Source organism: Melospiza georgiana, chromosome 7 (assembly GCF_028018845.1).
Source record: "Melospiza georgiana isolate bMelGeo1 chromosome 7, bMelGeo1.pri, whole genome shotgun sequence".
NCBI classification, from domain to species: domain Eukaryota; kingdom Metazoa; phylum Chordata; class Aves; order Passeriformes; family Passerellidae; genus Melospiza; species Melospiza georgiana.
Genome location: NC_080436.1, coordinates 10,554,280 through 10,572,147, shown reverse-complemented (window position 1 = coordinate 10,572,147; position 17,868 = coordinate 10,554,280). Strand labels below are relative to the sequence as shown.

The 17,868-nt window shown below is 39.9% G+C and overlaps 1 protein-coding gene across 1 annotated transcript; it reads left to right on the top strand.

Moving 5' to 3' along the window:
- The first annotated feature begins 3,201 nt into the window (after positions 1 to 3,201).
- On the top strand, positions 3,202 to 17,647 carry SLC40A1 (solute carrier family 40 member 1). Its single transcript, XM_058028311.1, has 8 exons — positions 3,202 to 3,421; positions 3,631 to 3,698; positions 7,847 to 8,006; positions 8,835 to 8,950; positions 9,274 to 9,400; positions 12,382 to 12,624; positions 14,486 to 15,145; positions 16,241 to 17,647. The coding sequence occupies exons 1-8, from the start codon at positions 3,382 to 3,384 to the stop codon at positions 16,558 to 16,560; spliced, it is 1,734 nt and encodes a 577-aa protein (XP_057884294.1). The 5' UTR covers positions 3,202 to 3,381; the 3' UTR covers positions 16,561 to 17,647.
- The last annotated feature ends 221 nt before the right edge of the window (positions 17,648 to 17,868 follow it).

Genomic DNA, 17,868 nt, shown 5'->3' with positions numbered 1-17,868 from the left:
CCAAAATACATCCTCTCTTATTTTTGAAGCTGTGTCTTTCCTGCAAATGTATCTTTGACTATTACTGACAGCATAGTTATGCACTTACCAATAATGAAAATATTTTCAGTTGTTTACATCTAATAGTTTAATTGTTGCTTTTGTTGCCAGAAAAATTAAATATTAGGTTTTTTGTTCTAGACAGCTGTCTTATTAGAAATACTTTGAATAATGCCTTTTGAATGAATTTTTTTATATTCAAATCAGAAACTTTAAAAATCTAAAAACTACTTTAGTATTTATATTTCTTCATTCAAATAATAACTAGAGAAATTATATTAGTAATATATTTTTAAGAAAGCTTATGGAATTTGTCCACTGAAAAAACTTTAGCTAGGAAGACTATAACATAAATATATATCTTGTTAATTCAAATGTCCATGCTCATTCTTCCAGTGACCATTAGTGAGGCCTGGTCTCAAATCCATGGCTGGTGTGATGTGCCATTGTGTAAATTGTTGCTGCAAGACTCCTGAATTGGGGGTGTACCAAGTAAAACTGGCAACTCCTCTCATACAACTTCCAGCTATTAAACATCCTAAATACATCAGAAATCTGTAAATGTTGTGAAAAGACTCTGGTGAGCCATTCAACCTGAATAAAAGTCCTGCATCTTTAAAAATATATTTACAAGGGTTTAACAAAGCAATCTGATAAAATTTAATGGATTTAATGGAGTATTTATAAAAATATTTGAGGTTTTTTTAGCAGCATCTTAGATGTAAAAATCAAAGTGTTCAAGTTACTGTATTATGTTGGGCATCAGTATTGTAAGGGGAAAAAACCTGAGCACAGACTTACTTTAATAAGCATGTTGGGAAGATCATCAGCAAAGGGGTGGCAAATAGGAGAAAAACTGAATTGAATTTCCCTTACCTGCCAACTCCCCTGCTTTTGGAAACACCTCACAAATCAGCTATGGCCTTTTAGCTATATATCTGAGTCCTCTGGACATTTGGCAGGGAAATTGTTAGAGAAGGGTATAACATACATGCCTGTGGATGTAAGAAATTCTGGCTGTGCCTGCTGGCAGCAAGTACCCTGTGTCAGTGTGTGCAGTGACTCTGGTGGGGCTGGGACAGGGGTGAGCTGCAGTGGCCAAACTGTAGGGTTTATCTGCACCGTGCAGTCCTGTGCAGCCCCCTGTGCACTGAGGACAGGCTGACCCCACGGCACACACGATACAGCCTTGGCTGCCATCCCCTGCAGCAGCATCCCAGACTCACACTGTGCTCACTCTGTGTCCTGCTGGACAGGGCACACATTCTTCCATGAGAGAAATCCCAGAGACATACAGCAATCAAAGGATGTTGTCCATGTTTTCTTTGCCTCTTGGCATAGCCTAAATATACCCAAACCTAGTTCATTACCAGTAGAAAAAATTGCCGAGATGATGATTTCACCTATATAATCCAATGCACTTGTATAAAATTCAGCAAACAATCAGAAATGATTATTTAAACTCTAATTCTAGAGAACTAGAAACTAGAGAGCACACTGTTCTCTAGTAACAAAGAAAAGTCTAACCAGCAGTACTGTGCTGGTGTTACTGCTGCTGCTGTATCACATATGTGTGTATGCATGATGTACATCACAGACCAGATCAGACCCCATCAATCCAGTAACCAAACCATAACAGTGGCCACAAGTGCCATCAGGGACAGGGCTGGAAAAGATGCGAGTCCAATGGGATAGTCTGCAATGGAGCAGGGCAGGCATCTGTGACACAGAGCTCCTCCAGATTGTGCTGCCTTCCTGCTGAGATGCAAGTAACAGCCAGGGCTTAGAGCCGAGTTCATCTGTGTGTCTACCTGTGGAATACACTGCCCTTGTCAGCAGAAGTACAAGAACTGACAGTTAAGAGACTTAAAACCACTAAATATTAGTTTTGATACACTGTAGTGTTTTTATTTAATATGGGATAGGAATATTAAAATTGTTAAGGTTTAGGAAAAGTAATTCTCTTTTTAGCTGTTAGTAAAGAAGAGTACAGTTTAAGCAGTAAGGCTGTATAAGAAAAACCATTAAAAATTTTTACTCTGCTTTTGATGCCAATCTGAGAAAAGATTTCCTGCAAAATTTTAAGGAATATACCATAAGAAGAAACACTTAACTCACCTAGGATAACCAATCCCATTAAAATAGCAATTTTAGCCTTCCTATGTTTATATTGAATTTTATTTCTGAATTATTTTTTCTCAAGGTATAGTTCCCATTATGCAAAGCATAATCCATGATTCATGCGTAGAAAGTCATCTAATTAATATAAGAATACTTTGAACAAGATCACAGGAGTGGCAACACCAGGACAGGTTATTGGTCTGTTATGTCAGGCATTTGCTTCTGGGGTGGCCAAAAAAACAAAACAAAAACCCACAACCCAAACCAAAAGCAATTTTACACACAGAGGAGGGAACTTCACAGTATTACACAATGAAAATATAATCTCAGCTCTGGCAGCCAAGAACAATCATTATGATTTCAACCGCACAAGGACAGATAATTCTTAAATATTTTCATAGTATCCTGAAAAAGATCTAGCTTATTGTACATTTTGACCATTTCTTAAGTTCTATAAACATGCAGTTTTTGTGGTAGTCAATACCAAAAGTAGGTCACATAGTGTGCAAAAAAAGTATTTATGGAAGGAACTGGGATGCTTCATCTGAAGCAGAGAGCCTGAGCCAGCAGCAACTGGGTCAATTCTACACCACCTTCATTAGAATAGAAATGCTATTTGAATTAGCTGAATTTTTGATACCCTCTTTAGGTATTTTTTTACTTGGAACCTCAGAATTGAGAGCACTGTCCTTGGCAGTGTTTCAACCACAGGCTTGAGGTACTTGGACGCCTCTCTTACAACCCCAGCTTCTTGAATCAGCATATTCAAGGACGTCACGATTTTTAAGATGCCAGAAAACAGAAAGGGAGCAGCCGAGAGCCGCGGCAGAGGCAGCGCTAAGGGGCTCACGGTTGCCGGGGTGCCCGGAGCCGAGGCTCAGCACCAGGCGCTGCCCCCCGGAGCCGCTCGGGGCGCCGCTCCTGCTCCGCGGGGCTCCGGCGGTGCCGGGGCCGCCCCCGGGGCGGGGCGGGGCGGTGCCGCCGCCGCTACAAAAGGCGCTGCGCCGCCGCCTCCCAGCCCGACGCTTTGGGCAGCCCAGAGCAGTGAGCCGGGCGTCGAGCGGCGCTCGGCCCCTCCGCGGCGGAGCGTTCCCGCCGCCCGCGGCGCATAAGGCCAAGGCTTTCCGACTTCAGCTACAGTGCTAGCTAAGTCGGGGAAGGCAACACGGAGCGAAGCCGCGTGTCCCCCCCCTTCTCTCGGCAGCGGCGGAGCGGGCCGGCATGGCGCGGGCAGCGGAGCCGGAGGGCCGGCGGCGCGGCGGTCAGTGCGGACGGGCCGGCCCCGAGCGGTGCCGGGCGCGGGTCACCGGGCGGGGCTGCCCGCGGGTGGGGGCCCCCAAATCGCGCCGTGTCCCGCTGGCCCCTCCGCTCTCAGAACGGTGTCCACGGCAGCGAGCTGCGCCTGCTGTACCGAAATGCGGTGGATGTGCCCGCATTTGCTTTAGCATCTGTTTCTTGTTTCTCGTTTAGGATCTGTGATTGCCTATTTTACGTCTGCAAAGTTTCTTCTTTATCTTGGACATGCACTGTCCACTTGGGTAAGTAAAATACTGCCCTGGTAGAAGTAGGATTTTATTAATCTGGCTGTGATTTATCTGAGCTTTATTGGTGCTTTCCAAAAATCTTCACAAATTAGCGCACCACCATAGAGGTCTTGTTACAACACCTTGCTGTTAAAAGTCTTCATAATCTTTAAAAGATATGTTGCTGGAGGTTTAGTTAGTAGTGCAGCAGTCAATTTTTGGAAGGACTGGTTCTGTACCTTTTAATGTTTTTAAGAAATTGTAGAACCAGTGAGACTCCTTATAGAGTAGCAGAATGAGAGACAGCCCATTGCAGCATTATATGGAAAGGGCTCATATTTACTAATGGGAATTGCTCAGTATTTACAATGGACTCAATACTGCCACTCATGAGCTAACTTGTTGACAGCATCAGGAGTTGTCCTCTGTAAAATTGCTTGCCTCCTGAAATTATTTCCTTCTGTGCTAATATAACTTACTATACCAGCTTTTACTCACTTGAGGAATACTAAAAAAAAAGCTACCTTAAGATATGCACTAAAGATACAGTCTGATTCTTTTTCACAGAATAAAATTAAGTGTGTGTTTTAGCACAATCTTAAGTCTCCATCCAATGGCTTGGTTCAAAAATAAATGGAAGGTTTCCCCTCATTTTCTTTGTTCTGTGTTTTGGTCCTGTGTTGGAACATTTGGATTGGTTTGATGTATGTGTTGAAGAAATGGCTGATCTCCAGTTACAACAGTGCATGCCTGACTCTGGAGCTTCTTGCTTTCACTAACCTGAAAGGTCGTACTGATGTTTCTCTTAATGAAAGCAGTCTTTGAGTGGTATCAAATGTTTGTTTAAACAAATGCAATATTTTGGCAGCTGTTAATATTAAAAAGTAGCGAGCCAAACAGCTCCTTCAGAAGTCAGGGCTTATTTCCTATCACAGTTTTTGTCAGTCATGCTCACAAAGTGCCTCACTGGCCATTTGGCCAACCCTGCTTACTCCTTTCTGGCCAGTGCTTCCCAGCTCTGTGGTGGGCTTGCTCTGAGTCCCTGAGTAAAGGTGGCAAAGCAGAGTTAGAAAACAATCTTGCACACAGTAACAAGTGATAGACTACAAGATGTCTGTTTAGCAATATTAATATAACCTGGTCAGGTCCTGGTGGGTTTTGTGCTGAAAATCTTGCCTCAAAACACCCCCAGCCAAATCTGCTCAAACAACAGAAGTTATTCTGCAATAGCTTATTTTTACAGAACTGGGTGCAGGACTTCACCTTTTGTATCTCCTAAGCTTTGGTGTTCCTCTAGTGTGAAGGTTTTTGCTACCAGAAACAGTAAACAAATACCTGAATCTTCAGAACACCAAGTAATGGATCATCTTTTGTTTTTGAATGGCTCTGTTCACAACACAAAACCCAAGAGAAATGTGGTTTTGCTGTAATTGATAGAGCTGTTTGGGTTTCTGTGTTACTATGCCATTCCCAAATGCCTAGAGAAGCTGTAAATGATTAAACATGTCACATCTCCAGGCATGTTCAGACTTGAACAAAGTCCAGACTCTGTTGGGCCCTTGCTCAGTCAAGTGTTTGAATGTGTGCCTGGCCTCAGGGATCTTAATAGGCTGGCCAGCAGTGCTGCACTGGAGTCCCAGACCTTGGGCTGTTGCTGTCTGTCCCTCAGCAATAAAGGAACAGCATGGAACTGGGTTCTCCTTGTTGGTGTCAGGCCCAATGTTTTCCAGGAGATCAGCTGATCCCAACTTCCCAGCCTTATCTGTGCCCCTCAGGAGGCTGGCAGTAGGTGGTGGCCTGGCTATTCCTCAGCTTGTTGGCTTCAGTTCTGACGTGGATTGTATACATTCAGTGTAAGGGTAATTATAATTACAGAAGGGGAGGAGCTGGCTTTAAAAGGATAGTGATGCTGAACAGCTGTAACTATTTAAAAGTTTTCAAAAAGCCACATTTTAAGGTGGGACTAAGTGTATGTAATGAAGGGTCTGCCTGTTTCTCTAAAGAATATTTGCTGTACAAGTTTCAATAGCTCTTAGCTTGAAATAACATACCTACTACAAAGCTTTGCAATCCACTAATATTGTTCTCCTTTATCTTTGCCTATTTTTTAATGGTTTTTAATTCTTGAAAGAAAATCATACTTCCTGGTTGTAGCAGCTGTGGTTTCTCCAGAAGTCTTCTCTGTGGGTTGTCCTGATCAAAATACTCTGGGTAAATGTGTTGGATAAAGTTGAACAGTGTTCACAGGCTCTCAGATAAGTGTAAGCAAAATCATGATGTCTCTGGAGTCAAATTAACCTTTCCATGAGTTTGAAGTGAGATTCAGTTTTTCACTCCAGCAGTAGTGACAGGCACTGACTTGCACATGCTTAGGTTTTTTTAAAAATGCCTTTTTCATTTTCTCAGAATCCAGTAACTGAAACATCTATGCTTAAAGAAAAAAAAGCTAAATTTAATATGAAAGGGATTATTTTGATTGTTTTTCTGTCTTAATAAAAGTTGTCTGGGCTAATTCACCTGCATTTATTTTAAGTGAAATTCTATCAAGTACCACCTCAGGAGGTTGTATTAAGTTTAAGTGAAAGGTGGAATTGGGAAATGATATGCCTGTGGATTCATTGCTGGGATATTTTCTGTATATTTCTGCTAACTAACCATGGAATGTAAGTGGAACATATTTACACAAGGCTTTAGGTGTCTCTTGAGTGAAAAATAGTTTATAATATATGAAAGGAGACATAAGATGATCATGCTTATAGTAACATTTGTCAATTTAGTTTAAAAAAGCATACAAAACACCCTGGGATTTTTATTTGGAAAGATGGAATTTTTCTTCCCATGATTGGAGTATAATTTTTTTCAGCCTGTGTTTAAGGAAACAAGTATCAAAGTTTACATGTTACAATGTTTGCAGAAAACTCCAGTGAACTCAAATAACATTAAAAGGCAAGTGCTTTTTGTGTCTGTATTGTACTGAGGGCTAATCACACTTTGCAATTATTTTGACCCTCCAAATAGTATGCTTTTTATGTAGCTTTAGATTGCTGTGTTACATGGTTAGATTTTGCTGGCTTTGATTTTTAAAAGTTTTAATGTTACACCTCCCCCAGCCCTTCTGAATATTTGAGGTCCTTAGAAATTTGTACTCTTTGCTGTATCACATAGCAACTATTTGTTTAAGATAAGGCAACAGAAGAAAACAGTTTCATGTTTGGTTTGTAGGAGACCAATGTTAAATAAGGAGACCCTTATTAAACAACCTGTGTGCCCTAGAATGGTATGACTGATTTCTATTCATCTGGTTTTTTACTGATCACAAAGGATTTTCTGTCATGTATTGCTGCAAAAGTAAAGTGAGATGTGACAATAAAACCTCCATGTATTTATTAGCAAACCTAAGACTGTTTTGAATAGAATGAAAATGACTTCACTTGGATGTGTTTCACCATTTGGGTGTACTTTTTGTGCCTGTAGCAAGTGGTTATCGGGACATGAATGTGTTTTATTTTAAGCACTAGGTTAAATTAGCAATAGGTTGAACTAGTAGTGGGTTTACAACAGGTTAAATGAGCTATGGCCTTCTTCCTCCTCTGAGTAATATGCCAGGGCTGAACACTAAAAACAGCTGAAGTCCATTGATTTTAGAAACTTCAGTTAACATTTACCTATATCTGTCCTGAATTTTATGATGACTTGTTTCCACTTGACTCACTCTTGTGTTATAAAGCAGCAGTTAGGCTTTGATCATCTAAGAGCAAACTGCTGCCTTGAAAAGCTATTTAAATAGTGATGGTAAATCTGTTGTTAATATTTGATCTGTGCCAGAGAGTTTGTGTAAGCCTTTTGAGACTTGTTAGATGTGGCTGGTGACAGACTTTGTCCAGTAATATAGTAATAGAAAATATCTGGCATTTTTGGATTTGTGGTATTAAAGGTGTAATGATCCACTCGATTAGGATAGATGATCTTAATGACACTGGGATAAAATCAATGGTGACAGGATGTATCAATCAACAAACCTCCTAAGAAAGCAGCAACCACAAAAACCCCACAGCACCTCTGTACATGTAACAAACCTCTATTTTAGTCCAGACTAAAACAGTGAACCTGTGTACCTGTAAAGAGCAACCAGTAATGTTGTGTGTGTTCTCTTACTCTTCAAGGGAGATCGGATGTGGCATTTTGCTGTGTCTGTGTTCCTGGTTGAGCTTTATGGCAACAGCTTGCTCCTCACTGCGGTCTATGGCCTGGTTGTGGCGGGATCGGTTCTTCTCCTGGGAGCCCTTATTGGAGACTGGGTGGACAAGAACTCCAGGCTCAAAGGTTAGATGCCTTGAGCAGGTTATTTACCTTCCAAATTCATGTCTAAAAGGTGAAGCTGACAGAGGTAATTCCTCAAGTCAAATATGAGAATGAGGTTTGCTCATCTAAGAAGGGCAGATGGTTTCAGAGTGGTGAGGGTTATACAGAGATACTCTCAAAGACAGGAGGAAAACAGTTTTATGTCATGATGTGTCTGTTACTCAGGCTAAACCCATGTGATGTGTAGAGATGTATGGAAACACAAAAGGTAAAAAATATGTAACTTTAAGGGCTACAGATCAAATTCTGTTTACATTAAAACACTAACATGCACCTGTCTTTTTGTTGTCTTTTATCTGGATACAAACATCTTTCACTTGAGTGTAAACACACTGCCTTTGCATTATGCATATTGCATGTATGCTGTAGTCTGTTTTACAAATAAAATGGGATCAAGTTATTCAAATGAATTTTTACTTTCCAAAAATTTTCAAAATAGTTTTCTTTCCATGATAGGTTGAAGATGAATTTTAGAAGCTGGAGCTAGGTTTTTACTACTTGAAGCATGCTGTCAGCACTTAAAGAGAGACTTTGAGAGAAGACCTACTTCGAGTGTAAATCAGGAGCTACAAAGTTACATTAGACATTAGTTTGTTTCTTTAAGACAATGGAAGATTCAGAATCTACTGTAAAGTGTACTTTTGCCACTTATCTTTTGGGGGAGACTAGGAAAAAAGGGTTATTTAATAAATCTTTGTGTGTTCCTTAATTATGTCCACCTTAAAGCTATGGTCATTCTTAGCTCATTCTTATGTTCGTAACTGTTGCTCTCTGTTTGGTTTAAAACAGTGGCCCAGACATCCTTGATTGTGCAGAATTCATCTGTCATCCTGTGTGGTGTTATCCTGATGATTATCTTCTTGTTTAAGACACAGCTCTTGACATTATACCATGGATGGCTTCTTGTGAGTGCTTCAGCTTGTTAATAAGAAATTAATTTGTGAAGAAACTTTGGGAAGCATGGGAGATGGATGAATTTTTATCTTAATCTTTAATTCTTTAATCTGTACAGACATTTCTGGGAGCCAAAACTGGCAAATGAAACTGTACATGTTAGGCAAACAGATATGATTGTTTTCTGCTAGGAATTGTAGACTTGATCTTGTTTTGTGTGAAGAATAATGCTGAAATGTATGGAATCAAATATAAAAGTCTTTTCTGTTTATATAGAAAGTGGAGATGTCCATCAGTTTTCTCACATTATAACTCTTTCCCCTCATCTCTCTAGACATTGTGCTATATCCTGGTTATCACAATAGCAAATATTGCTAATTTGGCCAGCACTGCCACAGCGATCACAATTCAGAGGGACTGGATTGTTGTGGTTGCAGGGGAAGACAGAAGCAAACTGGCAGGTGACATATATTGCCTTTATAATATCTTGCATGTCTTACTTTCCAAGCTTGATTTTATTTTTGTTTTAAGACTAGACTTTTATAGAGATCAGTGCATCTTTGAGTTCCAGATATTATGAAAAAAAATAGGGCAGCCTTTATTTTGCTCCTCCTTGCTCTGGACTACAGCTACTGAGATCACAAATTACTGTTGTGATTACAATTCAGTTAGGCATCCCCAAACTTGTTTTGCCCTCCTCTTAGTCCTGCTGCAGCTCTCTTAGGAAAACTAGCCTTGCTGAACAAGCCAAGTGTTGCAATACTTTATTTTTAGGTCCCTGGAATGAAGCAGAGAACTCTTGCGTAACTGGGCTCCTCTCATAGGGATCAAAGAAAGATGCATGAGAATGAAGTCCAGAACAGTTAAATAGGTATATTAGGGGATTGCCAGTAGGTAATACTGTGCATGCAGGCACACTTGAAACCTTGCATTTCTCTAGCATTAGATGTCTAACTCAGAGCTGTGAACTGCCCTTCAGCTGGAATTAGAAGCTCTGCTTTCCTTTGACATCAGGTACTTTTGAGCTTAGACTACAGACAAGATACTTTCTAGGCAAAAGATTCTTTGTTTGCTTCTCCCCCTGTGCCCTGCACTTGCACAGTGACACTGATATTACTAGGAGAGGGAATTCATTCCCATTTATATCCGATTGCAGCTTGGTAGTATGAAACTTCTTGGATGTGAGAGACTGGGACTCACCAGGGCTGCACAATGCAAATTACATCGAAGGGTGTACAGCAATCTTTGGCTGTGCTGCTCCTCTGATTGTAAAGAAGCAGCATTTTTTGTGATCAATTTGGTCAGGCTGTAAAGGCTCTGAATCAACCCCATAAGGGGACTTAAGCCTTCTCAGATAGAGGAACTGATACTGAACTGCAGACAAGGCACAGAGCAGTTTAACATTACCCAGACCTCTATAGCTCACCTGTATAGTTTAGGTACCTTCAGGCTTAGACAGCATTTCAGCTTCTGGACTAACTTTGTATAAAGCTGCCTGAATTGCCCACAAAGTTCAGAGTCCTATTGGAAATTTAAATCCTGTATTCCAGATTTTTACTTGATGTTTAGCTCCAATGAAGAAATATTATTTATCCATTTCATCCAGGAAAGGCTAATTCTTAGATGCATTAAAAGTGTCATACTTTTATTTCCTAGTCCACAAATTTTCTTCCTCAATCTTTTATTTTGACCTTTTGCCTTTCTAGGTCATGCCTTTTGTAGAGCAGTAGTACAGGTGAACTTTCTTTACACGTGTGAATCACAGGTGTAAAATAGCAGCTATCTGTAAAAGTCCTAGGTTAATGAGAACTATTAAAATTTTTCTTGTTGTGTCAGATGTTACTCAGCAAATCATCTCCCCTATCCCTGTCTGACATAACACATGAGATAAAGCGCAGACCACACCTGCAGAGAAACTGCTGCCTGGGAGTCAGTCCTGCCTCTTTACTGCTTCATGAGCTCAGGCACAATTGTATCACCACTTACAATTTGTACTGAGAAATCAGGCAAGAGATTATTGGAAATTCTCTTATGATGTGATTGAGAATGGAAACAACCACTGGATTAAGCACCTTAGTTCAACAGATTGATCTGAGACATCCCTTCCAGACTGAACAAACTTGTTTTCTGATTAGTCATGATGAACCTGGGAACTATTGAAACTCCTTAATGTAAAAGAAAAAAGTAATTAAAATTAAGTGCTGACACTGACTTTGCAGCAAATATTGTTGTCCATCTCTGCATTGTTACCTTTCCTCAAAGAGAAATTTTAGTCATGCAAGTTAGTGGAATAGGGAAATAAAAAATTACCTTAACTTCTCCTTTGTTGCCCTTTATTAGTTTTCCTGCTCATTCTTTGTCCCTTTTCTGAGTGGAATTATAACTCAACTCAAAAAAAAAGGTTGGAATTTTTAAAGCCAAATATTATGCAAGTATCTCACTTAACTATTTGACTGAGGGCTAACTAGGTTACCATTGAATTTACTTTGGAATAGAGTAACCCAAATGTTTCTTTGAGGACTAATTCTCTACAGATTCAATAAAGCGGCTTCATAGTGATGTAGAATTTCACTTGGCCTTCACAAGCTCTAGTTTTTCCAGTAGGACTCTAAAAGGGGCTTCATGTGCGAAACCACTGTCTAGCAATTTGTAGGAGTGGAAGAATGGCACTATTAATTGGAAACTTACTGGAACCCAGACAGCTTAATGACAGTAAAGTAGATAAGATTGAGAAGGGTGAGGCATTCCCTAGCAGCTAATGAAAGATGCATTTATGCTGAGAATGGGTTGCTTGTTTTGACTGTCAAAGGACATCAAAGGACCAGAAAGGAGTGAGGACTTTGCTCAGTAAGATCTAAGGATGCCTACAGCTGCCATCAACCAATGTGACTTAACAAGGAAATGTCAAAGCCATTTCAAAGTTCTGCTGCTATCACAGTGGTTCTTTGGCCACCAATTATTAGAAGTGAATGGAGGAGACTAAGAATACTGTGTTCCAGTGTTGGGAGATAGAAATCTATCTTCCCAAGAAACAATTCCACCTTCTGAGATTTCCTGAATCTGTGCGTGCTAGGTTTGTGTGTTACAGGGCTAGAGCTCAGAGTCCACAGTATCAGTGCTGTGTAAAAGTGATCTCATCTAATGATGAGAAGTTTTACCTGATCTCATGATGAACACTGTGAACCCAGCATGCTAAACCTGGGAGGCCTCATGCAGGCAAAACTGGAAGGAGTTGGGTTTTGGCTTACAAGCACCTTGGTTGATTGCAGTCAACTTAAATATTGAAATAGTCTGAAGGTGCCTCTGGTTATTTCTGGAGCCAGTTACAGTTGGAGCAGGACTTGTAGCTTTACCTTGATACATGTGCAATTCACTATTTTGTCAATGAATATTTCACTGTAAGTGTTCACCAGTCATTTCATCATTAAATAATTTCTGACAGATATGAATGCCACAATAAGAAGAATTGATCAGCTGACCAATATCTTGGCCCCAATGGCTGTTGGTCAGATAATGACATTTGGCTCCCCTATGATTGGCTGTGGATTCATTTCTGGCTGGAACCTGATGTCCATGTGTGTGGAATATCTGCTGCTCTGGAAGGTTTACCAGAAAACCCCTACTCTGGCTCACAAATCTGCAAAAGTTGAAGCATCGGAACTGAAACAGCTGAATGTAAAGAAAGGTATTGAAAACACAGACATGTAACTACTCAAATTCACTGTATATTCATTGCCTCAGTGAAGCCAAGTTTGACTTTTGTCTTCCACAGGCACTGCTTTGAGGCTAAATAGCTTTCTGCTCCTGGCTTGAAGATTGCAGGTTTGGGGTATAGATACCAGAGACTCTAATCTAAGCGACAATACTTTGGGCAGCTTTTTGAGGAATTTCATAAAGTGCAGCCACAGAATGAATTGTCTTCTCTTTGTTAACCCCTTAGGGCAAGTCTGCCTTCAGGCTGATCGTAAGGAATACTCCTATCCATCTATACTATAGCTGATAAGCTGGACCAGGCCCTTGGCTCTGTAGTGTCTACAGCCTCTGTAAGACTATTCCTTGCTAACTCATCTCTGCTTACACCTAGTACTAACAGGCTTTCAGGAGAATCTAGAATAGATGGTCATACTTCTATTCTGGCATGACTTAATGATTTTTACATGCTGCAGGAAATGGTGGAGGGAAAAAAATAACTCTTTTGGCCTTCAGCTCTGGTTCCTTGGCCAGGCAGTACAAGTGGGATTTGCAGTGCAGATGACTGTGGCTATTATTACTATAAGTAGCACCAAAATTGATACTAAAGTTACTTTAGATAGACTCAATATCAGAAATTTAAATTCAGAAACACACTTGTTATTGTGAAGTAATAGAAATGTTAGATGCTGAAATACTAAACTTAAGTGTTTCCCCATTTTTAAGGTAGCAGTATATAACATTACTGAAAGCTCATGTTATGGCCCCCAGCCCTAGCATAGGTGGTGGGTTTTTGTTTGTGTTTTTATTATTGGGTTATTTAGGGTTTTTTTTGAAATAAGAATTCGTGGGTTTTGTTTAAATGCTAACTAACAATCTTGTCTCACTATATTGTGAGTTAGAAAGCTGCTATTAAAACTGCTGAAGAGATCTATCTTCCCAGCCATCAGATCCATGGTGGTTACAGCTGGTCCAGTAAGCTGTTGGGCCAGGCTGGTGGCAGTTGAGTATTAGAGAACAAGAGAGTGTGGAAGGCTCCACAGCTTTGGAACTGGCTTTTAAATACTTCTGGAGAATGAAGCATTTAGGAAATGTCAATCTGTAGGAAACACTTATTAATCTTTGCTGTTGCAATATTCTGATTTCATTAGAGGACTTGTGTTTTTAAAAGTTGCTGAAGTACTTCATGCATCTCACTTGCTGTATGTGGAGTTAGTTTTGAACTTTATAGTGTAAAAGCACTGCTCAGGCATCCAGACATTTGTGGAATTTGTCCTCCTTAGTAGTGTAAATAGTGCTGTGAGTTTTTGGATTTTTGTTTGTGATCAGTGGAAGTGCCTTTTTCCTTTATTGCAGTGGGAATGGAGTGGTAGAAATGCATAGGTTTTTGGTTTGTTGTTTCTTTCTTTTTAAGTCGAGCTTTGAAAGCTCTTGACTCTGGATAGGTGTCAGCCTTGACATGAGATACTGACAGATGTTTAAGTATGCCCTTTTTTTCAGTCAGTGCTTTTAAGCATACAAAGCTGTGTTAAAATGCCTACTGACACTGGCATTCTTTAAACAAATAATTTCTCTGTGGAGCTGGGGCATTCTCAGCTAGAAGCAGGCAGTGCTTTTTCCTATCACTGTTTAATTAATTAAACTGATAGGGATAAACTGTACTTGATCTTACTCCCCAGGTAGGATTTTAGAAGGCTTTAAATGATTTTAATTTAGGTAATTAAAAGAAAGCTTGGCAGTGGAGCTTGACTGATGCACTTCTGCAGCAGTGAACTTCTGGCAAACAATCATCTGTGGCTTTACACTGTGCATTTTGCAGGCAGGAGTGTATCTGACAGCTCCATTTCTGTTTACAGAGAGTGACATGAAACCTGCTGAAGGAGTGCAGCTCATTATTGAGAAAGATGTAGCTGGCTTTGAGCCCCAGCCGGAGAAGGAAGTCGGCTGCGCTGCCCGGATTGCCGAACCTTTCATAACCTTCCGGGACGGATGGGTTGCGTACTACAACCAGCCGGTGTTCCTTGCAGGCATGGGCCTTGCATTCCTCTATATGACTGTGCTGGGATTCGATTGTATCACTACAGGCTATGCATACACTCAGGGGCTGAGTGGCTCTGTGCTAAGCCTCCTCATGGGTGCCTCAGCAGTCACTGGAATCATGGGAACAGTGGCTTTCACCTGGCTCCGGCGCAAATGTGGCCTCATTCGCACGGGCCTTATTTCTGGAGTCGCTCAGTTTGCGTGTCTGATCTTATGTGTCGTCTCTGTATTCATGCCTGGAAGCCCCATGGATCTGACTGTTTCTCCATTTGCTGACATCAGTGCCAGGCTGTTTGAAAATGAGCCATTGCCTACTATAGCATCTCCAGAATCTGAAATGATTTTTGCAACTGGAATGCCCAAGTTGTTAAACGGGTCTATTGCTCCTGCTGACAGTGACCCAGAGATGAGTCCTGAGCCTGTGCCTTTAATCTCTGTTAGTCTCCTGTTTGCAGGAGTCATTGCTGCTAGAGTTGGTAAGTATTACATATCTACAATTTGGTTTAACATCTACTTTTAATTCTAAAAGTTACAGTGCCTGTCAACTAAATAGAACTTTAGAATTAGAGGGAGTAATTGGAATGTTACATCTTGTTTCTGGGGCTAGTTGATTATACATCACATAAAAATGAAATGATCCTGCAAGAGTATCACTAGGGTGAAGACTGCAGTTCTAACTCCATGTATATTTTATGTCACTAATAGGAGAAAAGTTACCACATTTGGAGATGACTGTAACATATTTTTTGGAAAGCTTATCTCTAAATTATTTTTGTTCATGACCAAATGAAACCACTTGTTACTAGGAAACAGCACCAAACACATCTGCTGTGAAAACCTTTGCATTTCAGAGTTTACTAAATTAATCCATTTATTTAAATTGTCATTTAGAAAGGAAGCTTTGATTTGGATTGCAGCTTAAGTTTTTGAGGTATTGCTGGTTAGCATAATATTAGTATCTGTCAACAGAATAGGCAGTCTAAAATATAAATGTAATGAACAGTAATGGTCATCTGTAGAATCATTATCCAATTTCTGCAGTTTTTGCTGAATTCTGGAGGAATAAATTACTTGGTCCACATGCATTAGGTTTTTTTGCAAGATAAACTTCTAAAGCTGAGTCATGAACAGACTAAACCAGTATGGAAGCTGATGTCACCCATTTGAAATTATTGTGTATTTTGCATAATTTAAAAGATGTTTGTGGGTTTTTTTAATACAGAACTTTAGTGATTGCACCTAGCATGAATACACTGTAAATAGCTGTAAGCCAGCTATTTAAACAAGAAAAGGATGAGTAAAACGTTGACTCCTTAGTCATGATGAAACAGGATGTGTCAGGCAACTTCAAGTATCAAGTTTCTTTATGTATTATTTCATGAAATATTTTGTAGAAGGAAAGTCAATTGCTCTTGACTGGAGTGTGAAATCAGTTCTAGTCAACAAGAGGATGTCTTATGCTGTGCATTTTTGGCAGAAGTGAGTGCTTGGAAGGATGAATTGAATTGTGCCAGTGATGAGTTTGCCATGGGAAGCCCAGCAGTATGGATAATTGTTTTCTCTCTCCATAGGCCTTTGGTCCTTTGATTTGACTGTCACACAGTTACTCCAAGAAAACGTCATAGAATCTGAAAGAGGCATCATAAACGGTGTCCAAAACTCCATGAATTATCTTCTTGACTTGCTGCACTTCATCATGGTCATCTTGGCCCCAAACCCTGAAGCTTTTGGCTTATTGGTGCTTATTTCTGTGTCTTTTGTTGCAATGGGCCACATAATGTACTTCAGATTTGCCCAAAAAAGCTTGGGAAAACAACTTTTTGTTTGTCACACTCCTGATCCCAAAACAGCCCCTGACAGTTCACCACCTGGTAACACATCTACTGTCTGAAAGGATCCACTTCTCTTTACTAACTTTGCTTCACAAATACCATGGTTAAGCACATATACTTCCTTTTATGACCCTGTTTGAGGTGTTTCTCTAGAGTTGAATGTATAACTTAGCTCTTTGGGGAAGCTTTCCCAAGAGAGAAAATTCATTTTACAGTGACCCTGTAAATGTTTTATGTTTGGCAGAGGACAGCCTGGCTGGATCCTGACAACTGCAGTATCAAAGGTTCCCCACAAGTCTGGTGTTTGATCACAAAAATACTGTTCAAGTTCCATGGCTGACCCCTACAGTGATACTGTGGTTAAGTGGTTATACAGACTCAATTTACCATGAATTCTGAATAATTCTTGTGTTCATTGAGTAAAATGGGGTCTTGTCCTTCCTTTTAGTTACTTCAGAATAACTTTTTATACAGTATTTGATTGTTTGGAGTTTTTCTCCAATATTCCTTTACCATGAACAGTTCTGCTCACCTTTATTCTTAAACTGGTGTAAACATTCTCTCTAAACATTGGACTTTGATGGTCCTTGTGGGTCCCTTCTAACTCACAATATTCTATGATCCTTCTTGATTCTTCTAATAAACAATTTCATCTTTTTTTTTCCCAAAACCTTTATAGTATTTTATGTTTTGGTTTAACTTTATGGAAACACCTTTGCAGGTTTTTTGCATGTTTCCTTACAAATTAGAATACTGTTAGGTACAAGATATTGTATTACACTTTCGTTGCACTTGTTAGAGTAAAGCAGCCTCATTTAGCAGAAGCTATTGATGTAATATTACAAAGCATGGCTTTTAAATTGCAAATGGCAGGTTTGCTTGGGTTTGATGTAGCAGAAAGTGCTAAGGTCAGGAGTACTGGTACAGAAAGATAAATTCTAGTGCTAACTTAGTTTTTGCCTCAGAGTACAAGCAGCTTTAGTTAATTTTCCAGTATATCAGGCTTTATTAGGGTTTCTGAAAACAATTGCATTTGAAAATAGTTAATATTTCTTGCAATAGGTGGATTACTTGCATTTATCTGATGTGTATGTGGATTTTGACTTTTTCTAAAATACTGCTAAACCAATGAGTTGATGGACTCATTGGACCAATGAGTTGAGAGGCCCTCTAAAGCAGCTTCAGAGCAATGAAAATGATACATCCCCTCTGTTCAATAAGCTCTTGCCTTTTTTTTGGTTAGTTTTGGTTTTTTTTTACCCTGCATGTGTACTAACACAGTACTTCCAGAGTCATTAACCCTACGTGCACTTTTGTGGAAATTACGCACTTTGCTTTCTCAGTAGAGTTGAACCTGGTGGTGTTCT